Source organism: Dromaius novaehollandiae, chromosome 2 (genome assembly GCF_036370855.1).
Source record: "Dromaius novaehollandiae isolate bDroNov1 chromosome 2, bDroNov1.hap1, whole genome shotgun sequence".
In the NCBI taxonomy this organism is placed as follows: domain Eukaryota; kingdom Metazoa; phylum Chordata; class Aves; order Casuariiformes; family Dromaiidae; genus Dromaius; species Dromaius novaehollandiae.
Window position 1 is genome coordinate 149859646 of NC_088099.1, and position 18710 is coordinate 149878355.

General features: G+C 39.8%; 2 protein-coding genes across 9 annotated transcripts in view; one reads left to right on the top strand and one right to left on the bottom strand.

Moving 5' to 3' along the window:
• LOC135327630 (copine-3-like) lies at window positions 1-14253 on the bottom strand. Of its 4 annotated transcripts, none has more exons than XM_064507792.1 (5): window positions 13890-13982; window positions 3339-3478; window positions 2545-2724; window positions 1280-1354; window positions 1-677 (listed from the first exon to the last, which is right to left on the bottom strand). In XM_064507792.1, the coding sequence occupies exons 2-5, from the start codon at window positions 3468-3470 to the stop codon at window positions 594-596; spliced, it is 471 nt and encodes a 156-aa protein (XP_064363862.1). In that variant the 5' UTR covers window positions 3471-3478; window positions 13890-13982; the 3' UTR covers window positions 1-593. The 4 variants fall into 4 exon arrangements, with proteins under 4 accessions (XP_064363862.1, XP_064363863.1, XP_064363861.1 ...); XM_064507793.1 differs by lacking the exon at window positions 13890-13982 and adding an exon at window positions 13540-13837; XM_064507791.1 differs by lacking the exon at window positions 13890-13982 and adding an exon at window positions 13521-13837.
• Window positions 14187-18710, top strand: part of RMDN1 (regulator of microtubule dynamics 1) — a 14922-nt gene continuing 10398 nt past the window's right edge. For 4 of the 5 annotated variants that reach the window (XR_010388034.1, XR_010388035.1, XM_064507786.1 and 1 more), the window contains exons 1-3: window positions 14187-14561; window positions 15252-15363; window positions 18496-18583. Coding sequence is in view for 3 of the 5 variants with exons in the window: in XM_064507786.1 (XP_064363856.1) it covers window positions 14187-14561; window positions 15252-15363; window positions 18496-18583 (575 nt within the window). In the remaining 2 variants the exon portion in view is untranslated. The remainder of the gene's footprint in view (window positions 14562-15251; window positions 15364-18495; window positions 18584-18710) is intronic. The other variant, XM_064507787.1, reaches the window with a different exon arrangement.

The following is an 18710-nucleotide window of genomic DNA, read 5'->3' on the forward strand; positions in this document are numbered from 1 at the left end:
TTGGCTGTAGCTTCTAGTGCTTTAATTCTCACATGATCTGACATTTGCAGTATCAAGAACAGCAGTATTACTGTGATTTCGATGCAAGACAAGATATGGTCAAAATAAGAGAAAAAATAAATACTTAAAAAATACTCCTGAAGAAATAAATGCATAATAATTTAGATAAAACACCTGGTGGGTAATGTTTTCAGAAGTTTGAGTTCTGAGCGTTCACAGAGTGGTTGAAGTTGGAAGGAGCCTCTGCAGATCATCTAATCATAGATAAGCTTACATCTAATCATAATAAGCTTACAGGAGACCAGTTACACAACTGATCACTAATAGATACACAAAAACTCCCTTATCTTTTTAATTAAATGTGAAGATTTATATTTAAATGGAGAAGTGCTGTTCTAGGAATATCCCTGCAATAGTTGTAATTTATTTTAAAGCAGTCAATGTTATTCTGAAGTTATCGTTCTTCATTTTTCTTCTAGTGTAAGCAAAATCTTAATGGACCTGATTACTTCAACCAAACATAAGAATGAACATTTTAATGTTTCCTCTTTTGACAAGATTCCAATTTTACTGCTTCATCACAGAAACAGCAATCACTTAAATACCTTATTGTCCAATTTCCTTGCTTCTACTTCCAAAACAACTACTCTGTTATCCTTCACTTCTTCTGCTGTAATCTAGGTAAAGAAAATAAGAAAGATTATGTATCTTGTATTCAGAAACTATGTCGTTTTCTCATACTGTTCACAACACTCCTATGACAGCTTCAAAACAAATCATGTTTACTCAGAAATGAAGCATTAAGAAACGGGGGATAAAGAACAATTTGATTTGACATTGGGACTCACTACACATCACTGTCTGAAATACATTTAAATTCAGTATTTAAGAATGATGACGTTGGCAATTAAAGATGCTGCCTGAACAGCAGGACGTCAGGTGCTTTACTCTAGCCCCAACTGATTTCGAAAACTTCCCAGTGCACTTGGAAGTGGTCAAGTGCCTGCTGGCACACTGGCACATGCACAGATACTTCACCCCATGAGCTCTGTCTATTCCCCCTTGCTGTCAGAGATGCATGCAGTGAGTCTTCCACATGCAGAAGTTGGGCAACCTTCCCTTTTGAAAACAAAGAAATAATCAGTACAAAAAAATCCAGAATGCTGTAAGATATTCTTTCTAGCACTGTGGATTAGACATGCTGTGTTCAAGCCACAAAACAAACCAAACAAACATACAATTTATTAAGGACAAATGCTGAAAAGAAGTATTGTCTTACCGTAATACTGCCTTTTCCAGCAGGTCTGCCATTTTTAAGCACTAATGGTTTTGTTAAAGTCTTGGTAGAAACTATCTGCCAAAACAGAAGTTGAGTATCAAGCATTATTATTAGAGCAATCAAATTGTTTTTCAAATGCATGAAACGAGATAGTGACGTATTTTCATTTTAGGAATGTTTCCTTTGTCATGAAGATGAAAGGATTACATTTATTTCCTATTTTCCGCTACAAACAGATAGATAATACCTGATGCATTTCCAATGTAAAAATATACATATATGCAGATGAACACATGCAGAGTTTCTGGAGCAGAATAAAACAAAATGCCTTATAGCAACATGATACACATAGATGGACAACAATAGTATCTTAAATTACAATCTGAAGTCGTTCTTAAGTTTTTCATAAATACCATTTAAATACATGCAAGCCACCTTTCATAAACTGCTTCAGCAAACATATTTATAAACACAACGTGTTTGTCATGCAAATAAACATCAGCCTCCTCCTGTAGGGCTTCTAGTTGATTTTGTTTTATCCTTTTCAGGCAACGTTTTCCCAGAAGACACTCTACTCATTCTCTCGGTCTTTCTTTACTGTAAGAATTAATGACTAATTTGAAATTGTTAATTAATATTATTTCATAATGCCTCCTTTTTCCTAATGCACTTTAAATAAAAATAATTTAAACATAGAGGAGGAAAAATCGAGACTTTCCTGAGAAGAAATACCTTCAAAAGATCTACTAGAAAGCGCATGTTTGAAAAGAAGCTGCCTGAATGTGACAGCACATAGCGAAATTTTATAGCGAAATCGGGGAGACATCAACAGTAGGTGCAACCAGAATCACTGCTTGCCTCACATGGAAGGCAATCATTATCAAGATTAATATGGTCCTTGTGAACACTCATACATTGTCATACACTAATTCTTTTATTTTTGGAGCATACAAATAAGAATTTGAGTATCAGTGTAAATAACTAGCAATTATTACTTTGTGCGTACTGGCAGTCCTCTTACTCTTAGATAGCAATCTGGACAATCACCATTCTAGAGTAAATTTTAAGGCATTATCTCAAGATCCTTTGCAAATAAAAAAGTAGATACTGAACTGAGGCTGGAAAAAAATAAATGGAATTCTATTTTCAAATTACAGTACCCTGCCTACACAAGAACATAGTGATAAATTTAAGATAAAAGTGATTAATGACTTGTGATAAGCTTGTATTTTTTTAATTACAAAGGAAATCATCTGCATACTTACTTGACCCAGCGTACATTCAAATTCTCCAAGGAAATCATCATCACTTAGATCAAAGGTCTTGTTGTCAATGTCATATATTCCAAATTTAAGTTTCTGAACAAGCTCAAAATAATAATCGATTAGGAATTTCTTGGCAAACTTTGGGTTCAAGGAATTCTTAATTCTTTCTGTGCGATCAACCTGGAGTTAGAAAGATATCGCTTTACCCAGAATTTCACCAGCCAGTTCAAACAACTACAATAAGCACCCAAATCAAATCACTTATTATTAAAGGCCTTCAGAAGAATCTTCTTAGTTAAAATATAAAGACATACATTGCTACAGATCTTTTCATCAAATATAACTAACCACTGTATGTTACAAAATCCACTGCTGTGAGTCAGAGATATTTGAGAAATGGTTTCTCTTTGCTCCCTTTTAGTATCTACTCCCATATCTACTCCTGTGTGGGAAAGATCAACATAAAGGCAGCATATTTTCAGATCCAAGATGAGACCACAGTTTTGAAGGACTGTATTTATAAAAACACACTTAAGCACTGGAAGGCTTCTGTCTGTCCACACATGCTTAGGGGAAATAGTACTATAAATAGTAAGCAGATTTAAGTACTTCTTAGAAAAGAATTCTTGTGTGCTACCTGTATACCTATTACAGACATAAGCTAATGAGAAGTATTCAGTGGTACTGGTAAATAATTAAAATATTTTAATGAAATTTTATGCTCCAGTGTTCGAATAAGGTCCAACAAATTAGACTGTATTTTCAGCAGGATCATGAGAAGCATCACACTTTACCTCATACCACTGCTGACCACTTGTGTTCTGGAGAAGGACACACAGCGGGTCTGACTTGGAACCAACATCTTTATCCAGGAGATCAGTGCAGGCAACAGTCAGCTCCACCTTCGTCACACACTGTGCCGCCATTTGCTAAGCTAGAAAGTAGCAATAAAAAGTCATCGTTAAAAAAGGGATTAAAAAGGAAACATTGGAAATTTCACAGGGCATTATTCCTCTGACTGATCATTAGAATCATTAGCTTGTCAGCGTGAGATCTGAGACTCTAAAATGCCATCTTAAAGATTTATGATGTACTGACATTATCGAGAAAACTGTCACACTTTTGGCTTTACCACATAGGGATAAAACTTCACTTCAAAATCTGCATATAAGAAACAAGATCAAGTTTCTTAGAAAGCCTGGGGACCCACATGGAACGTAGGATACACCACGAAGGAAGCACAGTGGTTCAAACTATTGACAATAAAGTCTGTCACATGTTTTCATGCCCAGGTTTTTAGAAAACCAGGTAAACTTTAAATTACATCCTGTAAAACACACATGAATGCCAGTATCTTACAACATAGCTATGAATAAAAACTTAATGAATTAGAAAAAATCACATGAAATACTCTCCCACCAATGCTCTGTAACAAGCCATGAGTTTGGCAGAACTAGAAAATTAGTTAAATGTTTATTGTCGGTAACAGGAATATATGATCTTGTCTTAATAAATCTTCCAAATGAAATATAATTTTTGTAATAGGGATAAACAACTCTGAAGTCAAGTAACATATTAGGAGGAAGTGTTCTTTCTGTGGGCTCATAAAAAAAAATAAAATAAAGGCTTTCTCACATTTCCTCTGAAGTAACTCCATCATTCTCTACTGGAGCTAAGATTACACCAGCAGATAATTACAAACCTATAAAACAGCTTCATTGGCAAGTATGAATCCCACCCTGGGATAACAGGCATTTTCAAGCCAGACTTTGTCTGAGCAGCAGACAGATACTTTCTTTATATCCAGCCTCTCAACTATACTGCAAAGGAATACAGCTGATCTTTTCTGACACCTCTTTGGGAAGTAAGCCTCAGCAGTACAGTTGCCCTTGACTCTGAAAGCAGTACTAAAACTTCCCAGAGACCAACCTTCAAAAGCAATCTATCTTGGGAGTTCCCAAACCTCTCTACCTTCACGTTCTCCTTCTCCATAGTAAGAGCCCGCAGTTGAGGTGCAGGGTCATTCTGGATCAACTGACCTTGAAAATGCATGAGAGGCAAAAAGGAGTAAGGAAGGAAAGGCATCTGCTTCCATCTAGCCAGTTCACTTCCATCACATGGTATACTACACATTGCAGTGTATCTGAACCAGAAACTATATTTAACCCAAACTCTCTCTCTTCACTGTATTTATACAACTTTCAGTGAAAAGGAATTTATTTTAGAGGCAAAACAAGAAAGAAAAAAAAAGACAAGAAAGAGGAACAATGAACTGTAAATGCAGGAAAAGGAAACACTGCAGTCAGAGTTTCCTGAGGTTTCTTATATTTCACTTGGCCATGTTTCATATCTTGCCTCTCCATCTCTGTTTTGCTGGCTTAGAGATTGACCTTTTGGGACTGCTAATAGAATATGAATAATCTGTAATGCAACCACCGAAACATCCATGCACGCGCATTATTTATAAGAAGCACAGCAGATTTACAGAAATCCTCTATACCTCCCAAGCACCTAAATGTGATTCCATCTTTGAGCACACTTTCCTCCTCTGACTTTACCAAGTTTTGGTCACAGTCTTTGGGGGGAAAAAAGTGAAGCTCCAAGTATTTAAGTTGTTTTCAAGCCAATGTTTTTGAGCCTTAGAAAGCGCATCTTTAGGAAGCAGTCTGCTCCCTTTTTCCTGGTTCTCTTTTTATATAGGCATTTTCCATTCCTTATTCCTTCTCCGGCTGCCAGACGGAACTCATTAAAGGCCAGTGGCCTTGCCCATAGGACCCAGTGCAGAGCAGAGCAAAGCATGACTCCTTAATGGCTGTTTCCAGAAAAGCAATCTCATGCCTACAAAATGATGTTCTAATCTCCAGTGATGCTACAACAGCATGCACAAAGTGCTTTCCTGAAATGAAAGAGAATTCAAACTTGGACTAGGACATGTTATCAAAACAGTCAAAATTTTCTTGCTCTAACTTCACCGAAACTCTAAAGAGTAAGGTAAACCTTAAATAAAGTTCTCTCCTTTAACACAGAGAGAAAAGGAATGAACAAACTGCTCACTATCTCTTCATTGAAATACAAATGCTGCTGTTTGAGACATAATAATTAGGTTGATAGTAGCTAAAAGACACAACTGCTTATGAGAACATGCATTTATCTGAGTGGAGGAAACTGAATTTGAAACCCAGATATAAAAGCAAAACCTGCCAAGCCCTGAGATGGTCTTTTACCCTCTCCATCTCCAGTTTTGTAAAATGCGAGATGAAAATAATGCAAATTATTTTCCTTGGAAATTCTGAAAATATTAGGAATAAATATTTATATAATTGAAAAGGTCTGTAATATTTTTAAAGCATATGAAGAAATAATTTTATTATACTTGAAAAAATGACAGTATATTTCTCCATAATAATGCAAGACTGATGCTTTTATAGTATATGATTGTGTACAACCTGATTTTTAATAAAATAAACATTAATAGATAACAATATACTTACCAGTGAGAAAAAGTCATACTTTATTAACTCAAAATACAATATTTATGATAGCAAAAGTTTTAACACAGGTATAAACAACAGATATTTCTCTCTCAATGTTACAGTCATTACAGAACTTGTGGGGTCATGCAGATCCTTCACACGTGCAAAATCAGAAGTCTTTTAAACAGTAGCTGTTGCAGCTCTGCACATGCTGTATAAAACCTCGTAATCCCTCGTAAAAAACGCATAAAGGGGAGAACAACCACAGCTCCACCCAATTCTTCTCATGTTTGAAAGCCTGTGTTAGCTGACACGTGAAGGACAAGAAGGTGATTGGGAATAGTTAGTGTGGATTTATAAAGGGAAAATCGTGCTTAACCAACCTGATAGCCTTCTGCAAGATGACTGGCTAGGCAAATGGCAGGAGAGCAGAGGATATCATTTATCTCTGCTTCAGTAAGGCTTTTGATAGTATCCCATAACATCCTCATAGACAAACTGATTAAGTACAGGCTAGATAAGTAGACAGAGAGGTGGATTGAAAATTAGCTGAAATTCGGAGCTCCAAGGTTGTGATCAGAAGCACAAAGCCCAGCTGGAGGCCGGTCACTAATGGCATACCCCAGGGGTTATTACTGAAGCTAATACTGTTCAGCACTTTCATTAACAACCTGGATGATGGGGCTGAACACACCCTCAGCAAGTTTGCAGACAATAAAAAATGGGAAGAAGTGGCTGATACACCAGATGGTAGTGCTGCCATTCAGAGGGACCTTGACAGGCTGCAGAAACGGGCTAACACAGATTTCATGAAGCTCAACAAAGGCCCCCCCACACTTCTGGAGAGGAATAACTTCATGCACAAGTACAGGCTGCGGGTCAATCAGCTGGAGAGTAGCTCTGCAGAGAAGGACCTGGGAATCCTGGTGGACAATATGTTGAATAGAAGCCAGCAATGAGCCCTGAGGGCAAAGAAGGCCAATGGTATCCTGGACTGCATTAGGAAAAGTGTTGCCAGCAGGGGAAGGGAACTGATCCTTTCCCTCTACTCAGCACTGGTAAGGCCGCATCCGGAGTGCTGTGTCCAGTGCTGGGGTCCCCAGTACAAGAAAGACATGGACATACTGGAGCAAGTCCAGTGAAGAGCCACAAAGATGATTAAGGGACTGAAGCAACTCTCATATGAGGAGAAGCTGAGAGGGTTGGGACTGTTCAGCCTGGAGAAGAAAAGGCTCGGGGGGCTTTTATCAATGTTTATAAATATGTGGTGGGAGTGTTTAAAGAAGACAGAGTCAGATTCTTCTCAGTGGTGCCCAGTGACAGGACAAGAGGCAATGGACACAAATGGAAACTCAAGAAATTCTGTCCGAATGTAAAAAAAAGCATTTTTTCATTGTAAGGGTTGTTGACCACTGGTACAGGTTGTACAGAGAGGTTAGGGAGTCTCCATCCTTGGAGATGTTCAGAACCTGACTGGACACGGTCCTGGACAACCTGCTGTGGCTGACCTGTTATGGCAGGGGAGTTGGACCAGATGATCTCCAAAGGTCCTTTCCAGCCTCAACTAGTCTGTGATTCTGTGAAAACTCGCAAAGCAGATTTGGAGGTTAGATGGTAGGATGTCCAAAGATAATAAACATTTCCAAGGATCAAAGTCACTGTCAGGTAAGTAGGCATCCTCTTTTTGAAGACATGGTGGAACACAAAATGTGGCAAACTATAAACCTTTCAGGGTGGTGGAGATAAGGAATCCCAGCTGCACTAGTATATTAGCTCTTGAAATACCATTCTACAACACACAACATCAGATGCAAAATGTTTCAGATATATGACTGGATTATTTGCAGATTTGGGATACTGGAATCATTTTAGATAGACAGATTGTGTTGCCTGGTTTCTGGCAGGGTGAGTTCTGACTTCGAGTAGGGAAGATACATCATATAACAGGACACTAATTTATTTATTCAGTTAGTTCTTATCATGAAAGTAACCTGTGCTTCCCACTGGCTAAATACATCCAAAACCTCCGCTTTTCCCAATCCTTCAACTGTTTGTCCTCCAAGCAGGGTACACCAAAAAGTAAGGTAAAGCATGCCAAATTGGAGCCAGATGACAACTTGATATTGTTTTTAATTGGAATAGCTTTTATGATCACAGGAATGTATCAGGCTCTTAAAAAACATCGACAACTCTGGATAAGACTGACAATTACTATATAAAGAGAATGGCAGAGCTGACAACATCCAGACTCTTAGCTGCAGTAATGTATGGTCACAAAGGAGATGCTTTCACCTGATCCTGTGACACATCTGAGGCATTCAAGAGCATGATTAGGTCTACTAAACATATTACGGGTCCTTCTGCTTCAGCTGTGATTATCAAAGGGAAACTGTAAATCAAAGATTAGTCTTGTCTTGCAGTTACACTGATCATAATGTTCTCACAATTCTACTAATGATTCTACTGAAGACAAGCAGTATCCCCCAAATAACCTGGCCTATGTCAGCTTTTAAACAGAAACTAAAAACACATAGCATTCTGCTTGGAAGGGAAAGATCTATTATCAGCATCTTCTTCTAACAGAGCACTTAGGAACTGCCAGACTGTAACAATCATGTCAATGCTGCAATACCAGAGGAGAGTACAGGCTTGCCCAGATGACTCTCTAGGGTAGTACAATTATATGTTCACAGTTACAGCTGCTTAAGTCAAATTTGACAAGCAGAAATACATGATTACATAAAGACGAAAGGCCTAATAATGTGAGCACTGCTCTAGCTGGGTTTGGCATCACCACCTTTAGTAACAAGTCTCTAACATTTTCTGATTTAAGAAAGCTGTTGCTGTCATGGGACATTTTCTGCCTCCTGTAAACTACAAATGACAATACAGCAATAATCTGTATTCTGTATTCACCATGGAGCCCTGATGGACAGAGAAAAAGTAAGGGAAACACTTCAGAACTTGCTAATACAGTATGTTTCTGATCAGCTAATCTTCCAGCTACAGATGCTCCAACACTTAAATGCGTTATGCAAACTACGTACCAGATAGAAAAAGGCAGTACCATACAACAAGTAGTGGTCTGCTTCTCCCAGAAATATCAAGCATTTCCCATGACGCTGGACAGATGACAACATGGAAATAAATAAATTATGTAGATACACTATAAAATGAAAGTCTTGAAACAATTCTTATCTTGAAATAACAAAGGTGAAGCTTTACTGTCCTGAATGTAAAAGGAATGCAATTATTCGGTCTCTACTCTTTCAGATAGGACTAAGACACCACTTCTTGCAAATAGGTATTTTTGTGCTAAACATCTCTAAGCCTGTACTGCTTGGAACCTCTTCTACAGAGGTACATCAGACAAAGCAAACGCAGGACATCTTGCAACAGCCTTTCACAAGAAAGGTTCCAGTGAGGAGCTGGGACAAAGGTAGACAAAACAGAAATTAAAGAAAATAACCAGGGAGACAACATCCATCTAACAAATAAAACCTGCGACAGCACTCAATACATAATCTCAGCATTAGCCTCTACTATCTCTTTGTAACGGTTGCAAACACAAAGAAGCTAACCATGCACAAGCAGGGAACAATAACGTGCCAGGAAAATGTCACTGCTACTGTGAGAAGCAGACAATCAAGCTGTGACAAACAAGGATGCTTTCCTCCACCGAGGGGGCTGGTAGTGACAATTTATAATATGGCACTGGACTGTGTGTGTGTGTGTGTGTGTGTGTGTGTGTGTGTGCGTGCACACACATCCTATGGAGAGAGACTACTTCACAAAATCTACCATTTCATATAAAGTTAAAAATGCCAAGGAAAGTCTGTAACTTAATTTCATCACTGCATTTCAATGTTAGAGGCTTCTCTAAAAATCACAGCTTCAAATAATTCTGGCTCCTCTTTTCCTCTCTCTTCACAAGTAACACAGCTGATAAATTCTCCTGTCGCATTAACTGATGTGTTGACAAACTGATTAATATAAACAGCTGAAGTAACATGTCTTAACTTGAATTGTTCCCCACGTACTGTATTTTAAGAATCGCATAAATCTTCAGTATAAGTTGTATCTCATCACATTCACAATCCAGTATGTATTAAGGAACCATATTGTTCTTAATTGAACAAGTGGAATTATGTTGATAAATATAAGACCCTCTGACCACACAACCCATTTTATTGCAGAATATGCCCAGAAAAAGTAAGAGCTAGTACATAAGAAATCTGAGGTATATGAGTGTGTGAGCAGGTAGAATTTGTTTTCTTTGTGGGCAATAAATCATCCATTTACATAGGCTTCATCATATTCATGCTGTTCAAATATTTATCTACTAGATTGCTAGCAACACCAGAGTAACAAGTCAGGCAACTATTTATAGATAGATACTATATATAAAAATTTACCATTAACTTATTCTGCCAAATAATTTATTTAAAATTATATTTTTAAAAATCCCATTGTATAGACCAGAATCTATTAATCTGACTTCCAGGACTCCAGTCCACACAATGACTTAGCAATGCCATTTCTGAACACCCTTTTGTTGACCCTTTTATTCCTGAATACATGTGTTCACCTCAGTGTTCTTTCCAGCATCAGCATCATTTCCATACAAAAGCTTTTAATAAATCTGGGTGACGTTTTGATCTGAGCTAGCTGAACTATAAAAGTTAATATTTGGCCCTGAACAAGACAACTAAGAAAAACAGATCTCCTGACTTTTAAATATATTTTATTGTATTAAATAGCACTCAAGCAGGGGAAAAATGGGTTTCTTGTACATACGTTTTATCAGTCAATTCGTTACTGAAAACAAAACCATGCAACCTGAACAGTATCTTAAAGCATGTCATTTTATTGCAATGTCTACATGCAAAGGCGCTGACTTACTTTACATAATTAATAGTAGCTGGAAGAAAAAAAAGAGAATATATAACCACAACTCACTGAGTTTTATTGCATAAACAAGATGCAAGTGATCACATGTTTTAGACTACTCCTTCTTACAGTTCATTTCAAGTCTGGCATGTTGTGACCACACTTCATTGTTACAAATACCAGTTCTTAAAAGTGAATTTACGGTAACTGACTGCAGAGGTCTGCCTGGGCACCTCTCAGAAGGCTAAAGGTTCAGTAGAAGCATACAAATGTGAAAGAAAAGGAGATGAAAACCAAGAATTTCTATTCCCATATGACTTTCAAAGTAACAGGGCCAAATACGCCCTGGTTCTTATTAAAATGAATAATCTGTTGAACATTGCAGATGTCCATGTAATGAAAATTTATGAGAAACCTAGAGTCATTTACCGTTACAGAACAAAGTACGATGTAATTCAATCATTAAAAAAAGAGCTCAAAAAGAAAAATTCCTAAGAGTTTAAGAATAAAGATGAGACTACCTTCCCCTCCACATTCAATGCTTTTTTCAAAAGGTAACAGTGTTTTACATTAAGTAGACTAAAATCAGTAGCTTGCAAGCTCCCACCTTGGCCTTTGCACCAAGAAACCTATGCTTTCCTATGCTATTAAAGGTTCTCTAAGATAATACAGTAAAAACACTACACTACGCTACGCTGGTCCAACATATCATTCAATACAAACCATAAAGCTACCAGCTACCTTCAAGCTGTGAATCACAAATTCACACTTTGCAATAGCATGGATGTGTTTCAAAACCTTCCTGTGGCCTAACAAACAGCTCTTCACTTAGCTGTCCTTGAATTCCAGACTGCACTTCACTGACTGTTCCCAGGAGATACCATACATACTCTGCATATACACATGCAGTGGCTCTGAATACACACAGCAAATCTGCCACATCCTAGAACCATCATGTTATTGCATATGTGCTAATCAACTACCAGAAGGATCTGCTAATAACCCTCCTGGGTCTGAGAAGCACCAGAGACAAGCTGCCACCACCAGAACAACTTATTCAGCTGACTCCTAACCACCTCTCAGAGCACAGAGTGAAGAGATGCACTAGACTCAGTCACAGGATGGAAGGATCTACAGAATACCACCTTCTTTCAACAGTGGAAGAAAGTACAGAGCAAATAATCCAAAACATTAACACCATTTCTTAAACAGAATCTCAGACCCAGCAACCCAGCCCCAAAACTCCTACATGCAGGAGCCCTTTGAACACTGAATAATGACATTTTTAAATCTCAGAACAACAGCACCTCAGGTAAAGCAGTATAAAAAATAAAGCAAAGACATTAAACATAAAACAATAATGAGAACTATAATTCTGGTTTTTGTTTGTCTACTTGTTTCAACAGGCCACACCACAAATTCAAATGTGGTGCTAGAAGAGGCTATTATTTGTCTTAACTTAATTGATCCAAGAATAGAAATAACTTTGTAGGATTTAACAGGAACTAATTCTCACAACTACTAACTCAATCAAGTATTATTGATGCTGGAAGAGAGTCCTAACTTTCATGGAAAAACAAACAGATTAAGGAAGGAAAAAACATATCTCACCAACTAATTTTGTCTCTAAGTAACAGGTATTTGCCAAAGGAAATTAAGGTAATAATGGCATCTAGCTTGCCAGAAGAACTTTCAATCAGAACAAGGAAAAACACAAATTCCAGACCAAGTAATAACATTCACCCAGCTGTCAAGTTGAGATTTTGTTTTTAGACAAATTATTTCAAATTTACCACTAAAGACAGATTTTCAGTGTCATTTGCACAAAATAGCTATTACTGTACACATTACTATGGCTTCTCTTTTGCCTTAAGTTCTGGAGAAACACTAGTGTCTTGGGTATAATACAAGCCAGTGAAAACACAGTGCTACAAAAACGCAGGTGTAAAAAGCTTTGGAGTTCTGGCAGATGACAGTAGTGACAGCTTAGTTATTTGAACTACTGGAAGAGGCCTTCTATTTTCAACAGCTGAAATAAAATTAGTCTAACAGTCACTGATAGTGGATTTGTATAGATTAATTATGACATATTTAACACAAACAAATTATACTTATCGGACAAACACTGAGTTTTCCCTGTTGTCACAACACACACACACAAAAAACTTCTGTCTTGTTTCTCTTGCTTCTCTATATGTCTTTCTTGCTTGTTTTTTCTTCTAACAAATAATACTTGCTTAGGGCAGAACACTGCATGCTCTTTGAAAAATCTCCTTGTCTTGATTATATATCCAAATTTAAAATTTAAAACCTCAGGGGAAAAAAAAACCAGGAGTAACACTAAGGTTGAATCTAGTTACTTGCACTAAATACGCATTTTTGTTACCGCCACAGAAATATCTTTAACATTCAGCTTTTAGAGACATAAAACTCCTATGAAAACAAATGTAATAGCCAGCTCTGGAGGCAGGGATACACCACCATGAGGTGCCCAATGCACTTTGAAGACACGAGAATGAAAGGACAGCGAAGAGCTTTCATGTTTTACCTTCACCCTAGCAGAAGAATAAATTCTGACAGTACGTACATCAGCATACGTAAGTTTTGTCTCACCTACATCTTGCAACCGTACCGAAAAACACTCTAACAACAGCTCAGGAAAAACAGCACGTTTCCTAGAAGTTACAACGATTTCCGACCGCGTCCCTGCTGAAGGCTGAGCCTAATCCTCGGCGCGGTGTCGGGCCGCCGCAGAGGCAGGTTGAGCCGGACTCCACCTCGCTGAACTACCTGAGCGACCCGAGCGGTCACTCGCTCCCCGAGAGCGCAGCAGCGGCCTCCCAAGAGCAAGCGAAGCAGGAAGCTCGGCGCCGCCTGAGGGGACGTTTCGCAAAGCGGGCAGTTAGGCCGGTCTCGCAACGGCCCGCGCCCACAGCAACGGCGGCGGCCGCCCCCGCCCCCCCGGCGCGGCAGCTCACGCACGTTTTGCGCTGTGAAGCGACGGCAGCGCCGCCCCTGCGGCTCCGCAGTGGGAGCGCGGGCGGGCGGCGGTGCCACGGGCCTGCCCGCAGCCCCGGGCAGCGGCCGCAGCCGCATCAGCGCCCCCTCGGCAGGCCCGCACCGCACCGCACCGCACCGCCAGGCCCCGAGCGGGGCGCCTCACCCCCGGGCCGCTCCCCTCCGCCCCCGCGACGGGACCCCGCGGCCCCCTCACCTGCCCGGAGCCGCAGGCAGCGCGGAGGCGCGGACCCCGCCCGCCGGCCGCCCTGCCCCGCGCGCATGCGCAGAGCCCCCCCTTGCCCGCCACCATCTTCTCGCCGCGCGCGGGGCGCCCCCCGAGGACGCGTTTGTCGTGGCCGCGGTCCGGTGTCGCGCGAGGGCCGACGAGCAGCGCGGCCGCGCGCTGGCGGGTGGAACGCGCGGCTGCCGCCCCTGTTTCCCCGTCGCGGCGGCGCGCTTGGGGGCCGGACCGCTTCCTCCGGCCGCGGGGGGCGGCGCCCAGTGGCGACGGCTGCTGTCATGGCGGCGCTGGCGCGGGCGCAGCGTTTCCGCCGCGGCCCCGCCTGCGTGCGGAGGCCGCTGCCGCGGGCGGCAGGAGACGCTGCGGCCTGCCGCGGGGGGCCCGGCGCCCGCCGTGGGGCCGGCGGGAGTGAGGTAGCCCGCGAGCGGCGCGGGGGGCTGCTGCTCCGGGGGGCGGCGGGCGGGATGCGTGACACCCCTACGGCCCCGCGCCGGGGCCCGCTCCGCCAGCGGGGGAGGCGGAGGGGGCCGCCGGCCGGGCCCTGAGCGGCGTGGGCCGGGGCCGCAGCGTGAGGTGGCGCCGGGGCGCGGTAGCGGGCCGGAGGAGCTGCAGGGCCGGGCGGCGGCGGCGGCGGCGGCGGCGGCGGCAGCCGGCTTCCTCGGGAATTGCGGGCGCAGGAGCCGGGCTGCGCTGGTGGCGCTAATCCTGCCTGCGGGCCTGCGGTGTGAGACCTGTTATTTCAAAATCTAGGCTCCTTGAGTGCTTCTGAAAAATACAGGCTTTTTTTGTTGTTTCTTGCCATGTGTCTACTGCTTTTCTTATTTATTTATTTTCAGTCTGTTGCTCAGTTTGTATTTTAAAGCATAATTATCAAGATTCCTTGGTGGAAAGCTTGGAAAGAAGCATTCCTGTTGATACTGTGTGTGTTGTTTTTATTTTTTTGTTATTCTTTCTTGTAACTTACGAAAGCCTTTTTTCTGTTTAAGTCCAAAATATAATTGTCGTTTTCTACAAACCAGATTCCAAAGTTCTGAAAATCAGGAGAACATGTTTGTATTCAGTGTAACAATATTTACTAATACACGTTTTACAATCACCTGCAGGTGCTTGAAAAAGGCTTTAAAAGGGGGATTGCGCTGTCAACAGGGTCCTTTCTGGTTTATGAAACTTACAGGCTGATTTCTCGCTTTGCTGAGGTTCATGCAAGCTTCAAAGGTAATATTTTCAAATTTGGAAGTGTGCAGGTCATTCCAAGGCAAAGCTTGTCACTTTTAGTGCCAGGATCATGTAAGAAAACTGTATAATGTTTTTAAGTTTCTCCACTATGTTCAGTGTGTTTCCATGGTAGGATGCTTTTGAATTACGTCAGAGTTTTAGAGCTTAGTGGTGGTTTAATAAGCAGTTCTTTCAAATGTTGCTGAAAGCAGGTCCAGCATCCTGTCCTGTGTAGGACATGACATGTGCACAGGGTGTGTGACAGCCATTTTGTTGCCCACACTTTAAATAGCTCCTTTTGAAAACAATATGGTTCAGTTGGGAGTGCAGTCCAAACTTTAATTAATTTTTAGACTCCTTACTTAATTGAGATTTTTAAGGTGAACACAGTGGAGTTCTCATTTAGTGTGGTTGAGCAGCACTGCAATCATGTTTCATAAAAAATGAGAAATAACTTTTTTTGGTCAACTTAAAAAAAGGAACAAAGGCCCTGCTTTACCTACCAGAAAAAGGATAGAGCAAGTGATAAAATGTTCTTTTCAAGATCTGAATAAAGATAGTCTCTCTACTGAAAGAAAAATACTATTATCTTAAAGGGATATTGTCACAGACTTAAGTTTCTTAAAACTTGCCTATCACATGGTAAATTAAAGGTGTTACAGAGAATGGAGTCTAACTGAAACACAAACTGTATAGATAGTAGTCAGTTCTGACAGCCTCTTTGTGTAGGTTTCAAAGAAGGAACGTCTTAGATCACTTACACTTTTAGAAATAAAAATGTAAACAATTGACTTTTGAAAGGATATCAAGCTATTTCATTTGCCACAGGAGAAGGAGCTTTAGTGAATAGATTTAAGATGGCTACTCAGTATACAAATAGGAAAATTTAGTTTGAACGTGAGGAACATAAATAATGCTATTAAGTTGGCTGTAGCTTCTAGTGCTTTAATTCTCACATGATCTGACATTTGCAGTATCAAGAACAGCAGTATTACTGTGATTTCGATGCAAGACAAGATATGGTCAAAATAAGAGAAAAAATAAATACTTAAAAAATACTCCTGAAGAAATAAATGCATAATAATTTAGATAAAACACCTGGTGGGTAATGTTTTCAGAAGTTTGAGTTCTGAGCGTTCACAGAGTGGTTGAAGTTGGAAGGAGCCTCTGCAGATCATCTAGTCCAACCCCCCTGCTCTAGCAGGGTCACCTAAATCATGTAGCCCAGGGCTGTGTCCAGACGGCTTTTGAATATCTCCAGAGAAGGAGACTCCACAGGCTTTCTGGGCAACCTGTTGCAGTGCTCAGTCACCCTCACAGTAAAAAAAAAAAAAAAAAAAGTTATTCCTTATGTTCAGATTGAACTTGTTATGTATTGGATATGTTTCATTAGATATGCTAACGTTCAGTTTGTCTTGAGGAGCAAATAAAACACCTCAGTGAAAGTAAAACTGAAGATGTACTGTGGAGCTAATCTTAAAGACTTAAATAAGTCCACATCTTTACTTAAGTGAATCCATTGTAGTAATGGCTGTGCCAAAGTTCAGGATAGACCATTATCTTTGAAGTGGTTGACAGAAGATGTTTAGATCTGACAGGCTAAAAAATTGCCCAGAATGCTCTCCTAATCTTCAGTGATTTGTACTTTGTGTACAGCTGTGATTTGTAAAGCTTTTTAGGTGGAGATGAGGGGTTTGTATTTAGCAGCCTTTGTTGTTCTATAAATAAAACTGCACTGCTGTGAAACATGACTACAATATTCAGTAATAACTTAAAAAAAAAAAAAAAAAGAGGGAGGGGATTTTTGCAAAGGAGGAATTGACCCTATGATGTTTGACTCCGAAGTTTAATTACAGATGAAGGAGTAATGCCTAGGAAATGATAAGCATAGTGATAAGCATTACAGAAAAGTCTAAAAGAAACTAAGCACTGAAAAGTCCAAAAGCCTTGCTTGGTTTCTTTTAATTTATTAAAGTACTCTTCTGCCAACACTAAAGCATTAAAAAATTACATTTAATAACCTTGGAGTTATTTCTCCTATACAGTTATATACTTAATGGAGTTATCTACCTGATTCCATTTGGGTATTTCTTTTCTCCTAATTCCATCTAATGCCATGCTAGAATCCTGTATTACATGTTATTTGATATTTCTGCTTGTAGAACACAGGGTTGTGTGTGTGTACGTACATATGTGTGTGTGTATATATATATATATATTCTTTTCAGCCAGTTGTGAAAATCTTACTCCATTTCTATTGTCAGTGTTTTAAAATATTCTCTAGAAAAAGAATTAAAATATCGTAAGAACAACGTATACTTCGTATCATTAATACTCTAGAAAGCCAGCTTTGTTTTTTCAGATTCTGCTTTGTCTATTTTTGATTTTAATATTTTGAAAAACAAATGTTTGTGTAGATGAACTATATTTTTTGGAGTCATGTATTTGTGAAAATTTTAAGCACTTCAGTCAGCAAAACTTTAAGTAATGTTTAATTTTGGTTTATTGAACAAGATATGGGGCTACATCTGCAGTGCTATTTTGGCCAAACTGTGAAATTATGCTGAGAATCAAGAATAATTTAACAAAACTCTTTTCTTTGTCTCTATCTTTTTATTTTAACAAAACCTTTTGGATTTATTTTGTTTTGTTTGTTTGTTTTAATTGTTATCTGTAAATTCTGTACATGTACTAATGAGAGAGTCTCACTCCTTGCAGTCTGTTGCACTTGCCTTCCTGGTCATTTTTTTTCTTACTATTTCTTTTGCTTTTCAGCCGCTCACCTAGAAGAAAAATTGCTTCTAGTGTCTGATGCTTTGAGATAGACACTTAATGTAAATCCATTAAGCTTCCAAAGCTGTCTGTTGCCAAAGGCTGTTTTATAGTTCCGTGAGAAAGAAGAGCTACCCAGCAGTATATCTCTTAGCTATTGTAAATGTAACTTACCCATTTCTGCCTTGCCTGAAAGTTGTTTGATCTGATCTTTAGGAACAGTGGCCTCAAAAGAAACTAGTTAATTTATTCTTTGTGTTTCAGCTAGAACGTCTTGCTCTTAATGTTTTATTTATGCTGTAATATATCATTTACGTGTAATTTGTTCTCGTGTTTCCATGATTCTCGTTCCTTCTTAAGTAGAAGAAGTTATAGAGCAAGCAGACTACCTGTATGGGAGTGGAGAAACTGAAAAACTGTATCGTTTGCTGGTTCAACATAAAAATAGGTATTTGGTTGCATTGAATATCCTCACATTATTTTGACTTTACAGTGCTCTTCTCTATCAGTTTTTCAGCTAATGTTCGAATTGCGGTATGCTGGAGAATCTTGCTTTCGTTTTTATAAAAGTAGGA

Excerpts from the sequence above, each read along its gene's own strand:
- LOC135327630 (XM_064507792.1), bottom strand. The coding sequence starts at position 3,470 with ATGGCGGCACAGTGTGTGACGAAGGTGGAGCTGACTGTTGCCTGCACT. Across the intron at positions 1,355-2,544 it reads TTGAATGTACGCTGGGTCAA|ATAGTTTCTACCAAGACTTT; the intron begins GTAAGTATGCAG and ends CTGTTTTGGCAG. Across the intron at positions 678-1,279 it reads CTGGAAAAGGCAGTATTACG|ATTACAGCAGAAGAAGTGAA; the intron begins GTAAGACAATAC and ends TTCTTTACCTAG.